This window comes from Anser brachyrhynchus, assembly GCF_964034855.1.
Source record: "Anser brachyrhynchus genome assembly, chromosome: 3".
Classification (NCBI taxonomy): Eukaryota; Metazoa; Chordata; class Aves; order Anseriformes; family Anatidae; genus Anser; species Anser brachyrhynchus.
Genome location: NC_137696.1, coordinates 38985099 through 38994754, shown reverse-complemented (window position 1 = coordinate 38994754; position 9656 = coordinate 38985099). Strand labels below are relative to the sequence as shown.

Here is a 9656-nt window from a genome sequence, read left to right as displayed (position 1 = left end):
GGCTTCACTTGAAGCAGTGAGGCAGCTTCAAAGCTACTTTGCTCTCAGAACAGTTTTCGAGTAGCTTAACCAGCACAGACAGCTGTGTGTTTTTGTGGTGTTTTCTTACCGTTTCTATAAACAGACACTTTCTGAATGTATTCTCATCCTATTGAAACCTCTGCTAATTGGGGTCCTTCTAATAAAACCCCCGATTTGTAGGGGACCCCATTAGTGTTGGAACTCCGTGGTGCTTGGGGTCAGCATTACAGTTTGCTGGCTGAGCCCTTCCCTTCCCTTCCCTTCCCTTCCCTTCCCTTCCCTTCCCTTCCCTTCCCTTCCCTTCCCTTCCCTTCCCTTCCCTTCCCTTCCCTTCCCTTCCCTTCCCTTCCCTTCCCTTCCCTTCCCTTCCCTTCCCTTCCCTTCCCTTCCCTTCCCTTCCCTTCCCTTCCCTTCCCTTCCCTTCCCTTCCCTTCCCCCTGCGCATGCGCGGCAGCCCCGTGCCCTCCTCCCCCTCCCCTCCCCCTCCCCGCAGCTAGCGGCCGCTCTCCCCCTCCTTCCCCCCCCCCCCGCTCGGAGCCCGGCGGTCGGTTCCGCATCCGGCGCGGTTGCGTCACTTCCCGCGCACGCTGGCGCTCTCCCTCTCCCCGTCTCCCCGGCCCCGGCTGGTGACTGGCGGCGGCGGCGGCCGGGCCTGGCAGCGAGCGGCGCCCCCGGGCCTCCTCTCCTCAGGGCGGCGGCGGCGGCGGCCCGCGGCATGGCGGCGGCCTCCTGCTCCTCGGCACCGGCTCCCCCCGCCGGCCCCGGCCCCGGTCCCGGCCACGGCTCCGGCTCCGGGCCGGCCCCGGCGTCGTCGTCGTCGTCCGGGCCGGGCCCATGCGAGTGGCTGCTGCTGCGGGACGGCTGCCTGCGCTGCGACGCCGAGGGGCTGCGCAGCCTGTGCTACCACCCGGCCCTCAACGCCATCCTGGCCGTCACGGCGCGCGGCGCCATCAAAGTCATCGACGGCACCTCCGGGGCCACGCTGCAGGCGTCGGCGCTCAACGGTGAGCGGGGCGCGGGGGCCGGGCCGTGTGCGGGGCGAGGCGAGGCGTGGGGCGCCGCCGCGGCCGTTCCTCGGGTGCCCGCCTCGGCAGCGTGAAGGCCCCGCGGTGCTGCCGGGCGTGGGTTTGTTTGTCCAGCCGGGGGCTGGTGCGGGAACGCAGCTTCCACAGCTGCGGGGTCTCCGCTGGAGGTACTCCCAACCTGCCCGGTGCCGTCGTCCTGTGCAGGGTGCTACAGGTGATCCCGCTCGGCAGGGGGCTGGGCCGGATGAGCTCCAGAGGTGCCTTCCTTCTCAGCCTATCCCTGATCCCCTGATCTCTCGCGGCACAGAATTTTTTTAAGAGCAGAATCCATCCAAAAGCGATGTGACCGTACATTTTAAATCTACCTTTGCGTCACTCCTCAGGCTGCCGCATGTCTCGATTGTCTGTGGTGCTAGTAGTACTCCCTCGGGTGTTACGGTAAGCAGGCAGGGTTGGGGACAGGCTCTGTGGAGGCTAGATCATAGCAACTCGGTAACTGTGAAGCGGTGTTCTTGGTCGCCCATTGATGTTTGTACGCTATTTACAGTCTAGGTCCGTAGAAAAAGATCCATGTGTGATTGACAGAGCTTTTTTCCCCCAGTTCATTAATGGTTCTTAAGCTGTGGTACTTGTCAAAATATTGTGGGTTTTTCTTCCAGTATGTTGTGAGACCAGTCCTTGGAACAGAAAGATTTGCTGCTTACTGCTTATGTTTACGCGTTTAGTTTCTCCTTCAAGTTGTATAGTTGAGTGTAACTAAGAGGATCCGGCTTTGCTGAGTGATGTTAGTGAAGGATTGATGGTTGTCACCTGCACGTGGCACAGAAATGTCGGGAATGGTGCAGGGATGACAGAGTCCAGGTACTGCGTGGCCTTTTACTTTAAGAACCAGCAACTATTATGCCAGCCTGAAAAGAACAGAACAAAAAATCCGTGATTTCTTTTCACAATTTAGAGTAGATGTATTTTTAAAAGGTTGGAGAAAAAATAACTTTTGTGGAATTATTAAGCAGCTGTCAATTGCTTTTGTAGCTTGGTTGTATTGAAAATCAGACTCTCATGTGGTGTTTCCCGCTTTCTTCGGAATTCAAATCACTCAGCTTTTAAAATTCTCTTTGTTTTTTTTTCTATCTTGCTCTCTCCTAAAGCGCATTTATTATTATTAATAACTTAATTTCTTTCTTTTTTTTCAAACTATTGTCAGAATTTGAGAATTGCTTCTGAGCTCTGGAGGAAGAGGGCGTAAATCGGGGGCTTAATTTGTAATTGGTTGTCTGTGTAGGAAGTGTTTAATTTTCAGGGACAGAAGAAGGAGTGAACTTTACATCAGTCGGAGCTTTTATTTTTTCATTTTTCTATGATAAAAGTCTTGCAAGGGATTTGATTTAGTATTCAAAACGCTAATGGTAATTCTTCTCTGAATAGTAGCTATTTAAAAATAACTTCCTGCTCTGCTTCTGTTACGCACATTCCCCATGTATACCTCCCTTACTGTCAGTCTTCCCTGTGACAGTCAGAGCGACTGCAAGAGGAGGATCCTACTCCTCCTCACACCAAACAACAGAATTGCTTGCAATCTACCCCAATTTTTTCTGCTTCAGTGTGACTGATGATAATGTTAATGGCAAAAATTGATAACCTTGGTTTAGCTTGAAGAAACTTGAAGCGAACATCCTTACAGGTTCAGACCGGCGTGACTGTCAGAAGTCAGGTGCATCTCAGCAGTCAGTCCCCGAGGCTGTTATTGACTGCGTTCGTTCCTGTTCTCTCCCTCTTCAGCCCTCCTCTGGGAAGAGAATGAAAGAGGAATTCAACTGTTCTCAGATGTCTGCGTGCTCTGTACAGCACAAACTCCTTTAATGTAGGGTAGCAGTAGTTGAACACTCAGACCCGTAGACCGGCTCTGTCCCCGTTCCCTCCACTGACATAAATGACAGGTCAAAGGATATTGTTGCTACAGGGACTTCTGGTGCTGCAACTAAAAATAGAGTCCCTAGGAATTAAAGCCACTGCTCCTGGGAGACTGCTGCCCTCCTTGGTAACTGGGGCTGCAGGGCTTTCGCCCTGCCAAAAGTTTTATGGTGGACAGAAATGCTGTTGCTCATTACCTAAGGAAAAAAAATATATATATATATAATATAACCATAGCAGCTTCTCCATCTAGAAAGTGGAGGAAGGAAAAGGATCCCCTATTATGGGGAAGGGAAGAAGGAAATAAAATAAAATACCACCAAACCCTGGTGTTGCTTTCATCTGCAGTTGCAGTTAACTGCACCTATATTAATATAGTAAGCTTTGAGCTCCTTCTGAGTGAAAAGATTGGACCTGCGGAGTACTCAGTCTGGTAGAGCAGCGGAGCCTGCCTTCATTAGGATGTAAATGCTGATTGCTCTCTTCGGTGTGTTAAAGAACAAGGCAAAAGACTGAGAGCCAGCAGGCAGCTCAGTTATAGATCATGTCTTCCCCATGCTTCCAAAGATCCAGCTGTAGCCTCTGGCCGTTGTGCGTCAGTTTCTGGAGTTAACATCATTGGTCTGATATATCCGATGAACCAGAGATTGTTCTTCTGTGCCCAAGCTGTAGGAATAGAGTGAGCAATATTCATGCTTTTTGCTCCTCTCCCATACTTTTGTGGGATATGACTCTGAATCTTCATCAGATCTTCCTACTGAACATGTGATCATCTTTCGCTGTTTCAGTCCGTTCCCTGTGTGGATGTTGCAGGTGTATTCAAGAGCACCAGGTCATTGCTTGGAGCAGCTTGGAGTACGAGAGAGAATAAGAGCACCACTGCTAAGGGGAAAATCGGGTGATCCTGTAACATTAATCTTTGTCTTACCTGGCTGTGAGGTTGTTCTTTCTGTTCTGCCAAAGCTCTTACATGATGGCTGGCACACGATGCTCTTCAGAGAGACCCACTGGGAAATGCAAGGACAATTCCTGTGATTACTGGATATTACGCGTTTCTGTGTGTTTGTTGGCAGTGGTCAGTCAGGACTAGCAGGAAGCTGTCATGCGTGTCTGTCAGGCTCTTTATTCCCTCTTAGGGCTTCAAGTATTTGTGTGCTTCCAGTTTCGAGTTGAACACTGGTACCCGAAGAGCGTGAGTGGTCCAAATGTCAGTCTCTAGATACAGTGCTCTAAGGAAGAGCCTTCTCCTCTGCCTCAAAGAACAAACCAAAACAGCTAAAAAGAACAACAAAAGCAAAGCAAACTTCCAGACTCATTTCAGGTGACTCTCGGAGTGTCCATAGAGATGTTTGATGGATCAGATCCTTTTATTTACAAATTTACAAATCAAGGAAGAAAACTGCTTGAACTGGGAGAGTGCTGTAATTCCCAGGGAAGCCTGACCAGGAACCCATTAAGGAACTGGAATGTACTGGCTGATGGGCAGTCACCATCCTGAAGGTTTCTGTAGGTTTTTTGGGATGAATTTGTCATAGTAATGGCTTCAGAACCTTGTTTTCTAAAATGCATAGTGTTTCATAGCTAAAGTCTTCTAAATTATTCCAGAGTCCCTCAAAGTAATCAAAATACAGACTTCTGAATCCAAGTGCTTAATACAGGACAGAATCTGTTCAGTGCGTATATATAGCAGTTCCAGCAGGGGAAGAAGAGGCTGCGGTATCACCAGAAGCCCCTTAGCCACCGGTCCTCCTACAGAAGAGTTGAGAAGGAAATAGATCCCAGCCCAGAAGGGTCATCTGTGGCAGCAAGCTGGGGAGTGCTGCTTGTCCTCAGCTGCGTTACTCTGAATTATGGAGCCTTGGAAATCCCTCTGGGAATATCCTGTTCTGTTTCTTTTTGTTTCGTTTCCGTGTGGTACAGGAGGCAGAACAAGAAGAAAAGATTCTCTTTTGCAGTACAGACCCAGTACAGCTTGGAAATCACAGAAGGAGTGTGCGCTTTGTATAATCTCTTGGAAGAACCTGTTGGGATACTCTGCCGTCCCGTTCTAGGCTTGAAGGAGTTGCAGGCAGCAGCAGCAGCAGTTCAGCTGTTCCAAGCTCACCGCAGTACCACTGCTCAACTTACCTAGGGATCTGCTGCGGCACACCTTGCTTTTGAGTGTGCTTGGACGTGGCTGACAATGCTCACCTGGGAAGAATGTTTCTCTGAGAGATCATTCCATTGATGTATGTGATCCTGAGGTTATTCACGAAGAGTCTTAAGCACTAGAAAAAGCAGAACAGGAGAACTGTTAGATTTGAGTTGTGTTTAATACCAGTAATGACTGTAGACCACCACGCGCTCCGTTTGTTTGCTAGCTTAATCAGGGGGCGTCACACTTGACACGCTTCTTGCCAGACCGTCAAGATGCTGTCAACTGGTACTTCCAGCTCTGGGGGAACACATCTGGACTGTCTTCTGCAGAAGCTAAAATAAAATAAAAATAGAGATCTCTCTGCGTGTCTTTAAATGAGTTTTTACATTACTATGTTTATTGCAGGGATCCAGAAGTAACAACAAACAGTGATGCAGGCGTATGCGATGTTGCCAGACAAGAGAGCAAAACTTGACAGATTATTCATTTCTGGCTGATGGATTCATGGCTGTCATCGCAGCAGTACTGCTGTATGAGTAAAGGTTTCAGAATGCTTTAAAGTCAGAAAATCAAAAATTTCCTAGACCTGTGCAAATGGATTTGAAAAAGATCTTCTACAGGCAGGAAGATGTGTCTTGAAATACTTCTAGCTGACCTGAAGGAGAGAGACTGTGCTCTGTGTCTGGGATTTGAACTTTGCCTTCCTGCTGCGTTCCGTCTCAGGTAGTTGAGGTATTTCTGATTGGTGTGAGAAGTCCCGGGCAAAATGCTGGTTTTCAACCTCAGAACCGATTGTGGTCCGTCTTTGGTCAGGACAGCTTTTAATATGCTTATGTGACAAACCCTACAGCTCAGCTCCCAGTCATGTCATACACCAGATTATGCAAAATGTAGAAGAAACCTGGCAGAAATGTGTCCTGGCAGAGAGAACTGATCAGTTCAAGTCCAGAACGTTATGAAAGCAAGCAGATAAATCTCTGTTGGACCTTAAGTAATGGCAGCATGAAGAAGGTTTTTGCTTTGGATTGCTCATCTTAGAAAGCTTATCTTTTTGCTCTTTTGAATGGTGGGGTACTCAATGATCTGGATCTGATAGACTCTCCTGCACTAAAACTGGTCCTGCCTAGCAGCTGACTGGCTCAGAAGAACACCTTTCTGAGTCCTTGCTAATACAGCTTATAACAATATTTTTACGGTTCCTGTTGCATTGGTGTCCGTAACTGTAGTGATACGAAACATCAAGGATTTTATAACACAGAGTATAAGAAAAATGTGTCCTAGACTGTAGATGCAGTCTTTGTTTCTGCTGATCTTTTAACAATGATTGTGTCTGGTTTTTGTGTGTGGCGTTGACCTGTTAGTTCAGGTTTTCTTTCCAAGTTACTTTCAAATCAGGAAGCAAAGCTGTCTACCCTCACTGTTACAGGGATTCTTTAATTCTCTCTGAACAGTATGATGTTCTTCAGAAATGCTTCTTTAGGATGTCTTGGAAATGGAGACAAGGTTTACAACCATGCGGACTCAGGGACAACCTTTGAGTGTATCATGCTGTGCCCGGGCGTGTTAGGAGATAGCTCGTTGTGTGTCGTCTGTTCCCCTGGGATCTGTAGCTGCTCACCAGTTCTGTAGTTTTAAATAAAAAATTTACATGTGGATCAGCTCGTTTTCCTGATGGGGCTTAAGTGATGCCCCAGTATTGCTTTCTGCCGTTAGAAAGCTGTGCTTTAAATAGTTAATGCTCCCTTAATTGCAGCGACTGCTTGCCGTCACCAGACGAGCGCCTAGCACCAAGTGGACGCTTGCAGAAAGAGCAGCCGTTGCCCTCTGCTCTTCCATTTGTGGTGTGCTTGTGGATACCAACGCTTGCAGCTTCTTTTGGGTTCGGTGGAGTCAAATGTTGGGTTTGGTATTGGCCTGATGCCTTTGCTGCCTTGTCCGTGGGAAGGCTGTCAGGATTTGGTAAGGCCCCGGTGCACACCGCTAGTCAAAAAGCAGACGGGAAGTCTGGTATAAGCAAAACATTGTTTGAAGATTTGCATGTGTGTTAGGGGAAAGAGCACTCCGCTGATAAGGATGATGCACGAGAAGGGGGAAAAAGGCCAGCCTTTGTTTTACTGCCTAGATTAAAAGTGTAAAATTACGGAAATAACAGCTTACCTGTCACATAATTATAAAGATCATTATGCTTAAAAATGTCTTGGGGTATCTGCTAAGGCTTTTCGGTGAGCATTTTACTGATATTTTTTGTGTGTTACTTGGAGGAGGAGGGAATATGCTTATCAGGTAAGTAGTCTTGAATGTTAGTATCATTCATGGAAACGTGCATCCCACCTCCAGTGCAGGTTAGTGAAGGCTTGCACAGCATGCTGCTGGCCAGGCGGTGCTTTGGTCTGCTCTGCAGCTGGTGGAGGGAGAGCTGTTCGGTCCGCTGCACTTCCCTGACCTGAGTGAAGCAACCAAGGTCCCAGCTGAGCATTTGGCAGCTGTAGAAGAAGAGTTTGATAAACTGTTCACCGGGCAACAGGCTACAGAAACTGGCAGGAAAAACTGCTTAAAGAAAGGTCAAGCTGGGAGGGTGTGGGATGGGACGGAGAAATGCAATGAAGTGGCTGGGTAACAGCGGGAAAGAGTTGGGAAAGGTTAGGGAATTAGGAAGCTGGGCAGATGGCAGGGAAGCAGTGCTGGGAAGATAGGGAAGGTTTTATTGGAGAGCCAGAAGGAACTTCGGGTGTTGTGGAGAAATGTTGTGGTAGATTCAATTGACCTCTCTTCTACTGAATCCTAGATCCATGTTGTGTTGTAAATGGTGGCACCCGATACTGCTAGATAGGCTTCCTTTTAATAGTGGATTTTTTTCTGCTCAGCTTTCTGTAGCTTTTGTAAGCCAGAATTAACAAACAATCCTAGGTTTCCTCTCCAGGTAATAACACAGGAGAAGGCCGTACTCTGAACTTTTGGAGGAACTTGCTTCCCATTGAAGGAGCATGGCAAGACCAGTCTTCCAAGGCTTAAGTTAACCTTTGGGAATGCCCCCTTACAGTGACACTGAAGTTCAACTTGTTTAGTCACCATGTTCAAATATCCTTATGCTGCAAATAGTTGTCTTAAATGTACAAGTTCCTTCATTTTTGCCAGTTCTTACGTAGCATTTGAAATTTCATCCTAAAGAATACTTCCACTTGTAAATATAGCTTAAACGCTAATGGATCTAGCCTGTTCTACTTCAGCTTTCTTATATGGAAGCAGTTATCAGGAGAAGAACTCCTGTGAGAATGCATTTAATTAATTTGAAGTCCTCATAAGAATTCAGTGGAGCTGGAGCCTGGTGTACTGGACTCTGAACTGACTCATAATGACAGAATGAGATCTTGCACTTGCGCTAGAAATATGAAATGCCAGCTAAATGCTCAGCAGCGATCATATAAGCAATTACTGGAGAAGTCAACAAAAACCAGTCTGAGAATATAAGTGCATTTCAGTGCTGTCACATGTGCAATTTTGATATTTTCACTCAAAAGGCGTATAACAGAACTTCAATTGTAAGGCATGCAGTGGGTTATGTATGCAAGACAGTGAATATTCAACCCAAAAAAGGTGATGGGAGTTGGAGGTGGGAAGGTGAGAGTGTGAGAGAGGTTTTCAAAGTTCTGGATTTGTGGAAAACGTAAGTTTGGATTGAATTGTCTCTTCCAGTATGATCTGGGGGGCACCAAAAGAAATGATTAGGTGCCCAATTTAAACCAATCGTTAGAAACAGTACAACATGCAACTCTTGGCTACAGACGATTGTGGATGCTAGGTATTTAGGTGGAATCACAGCGGTATTGGCCAAAGAACATGTTGTATGTATACCTTTTCTTAAATTATTTACTAAGCATTTCATTTAGAGCACTGTCTTGGATAAAATGTGCATCCTTCCTCCGATTCAGTTTGGTTACTCCTGTGTACAGAGTTATCTTTCCACAAAAGCAGTGTCATAAAGAGAAAGCTACTCCATTCGGTATTCAGTACTCCAACCTTACTGTTGAACTGCTCCTCCAGCAATGGAAGACTGCTGTTAGATTTCCTCTAAACCTCTTTGTCTACTGGCTAAGCAAGCGCGGTTCCCTCAGCCTTCCTTTGCGTGTGCTGTGCTCCAGCTCCCCAGCTGCCTTCAAGAGCCCCTGCACTGGGCTCTTGGGTGTGCTGTCTCAGCTGGGGGGCCAAAGCTGGACGTGGTATTCAGCATGTGCTTTCAAAACTGTTGAGCAGAGCTACTAATGTTTGCCCCCGTGATCCCTTGTGTGGCGAGTTTAGACCTGTAAGACCTTGCATTGTCCTTGCTGAAGTTCATGAGATCGCCGTCAAGCCATTTCTTTGGCTCTTTGAGGTCTGTTTAAATGGCAGCCCTGCCTTCTAATGCCTCAGTTGCCCTCGGTTCCCTCTCTCCTCCCATTTGGGGTCATCACAGTCGAGCTGAAGGTGCCTTCTGTTCCATCGTCCAGGTCACCGATGGAGATAGCAAGCCCTATCAACCTTTGCTGAACGCCACCCGTAGCTGTCTGCCAGCTTGATGTTGAATC

The 9656-nt window shown here is 47.5% G+C and overlaps 1 protein-coding gene across 9 annotated transcripts in view; it reads left to right on the top strand.

Moving 5' to 3' along the window:
- Window positions 1–599: 599 nt before the first annotated feature.
- The window catches only part of BIRC6 (baculoviral IAP repeat containing 6), a 178094-nt gene continuing 169037 nt past the window's right edge, over window positions 600–9656 (top strand). For all 9 annotated transcript variants that reach the window (XM_080588416.1, XM_080588413.1, XM_080588411.1 and 6 more), the window contains exon 1: window positions 600–1025. In XM_080588416.1, coding sequence (XP_080444542.1) covers window positions 737–1025 — 289 coding nt within the window. In that variant the 5' untranslated portion in view covers window positions 600–736. The remainder of the gene's footprint in view (window positions 1026–9656) is intronic.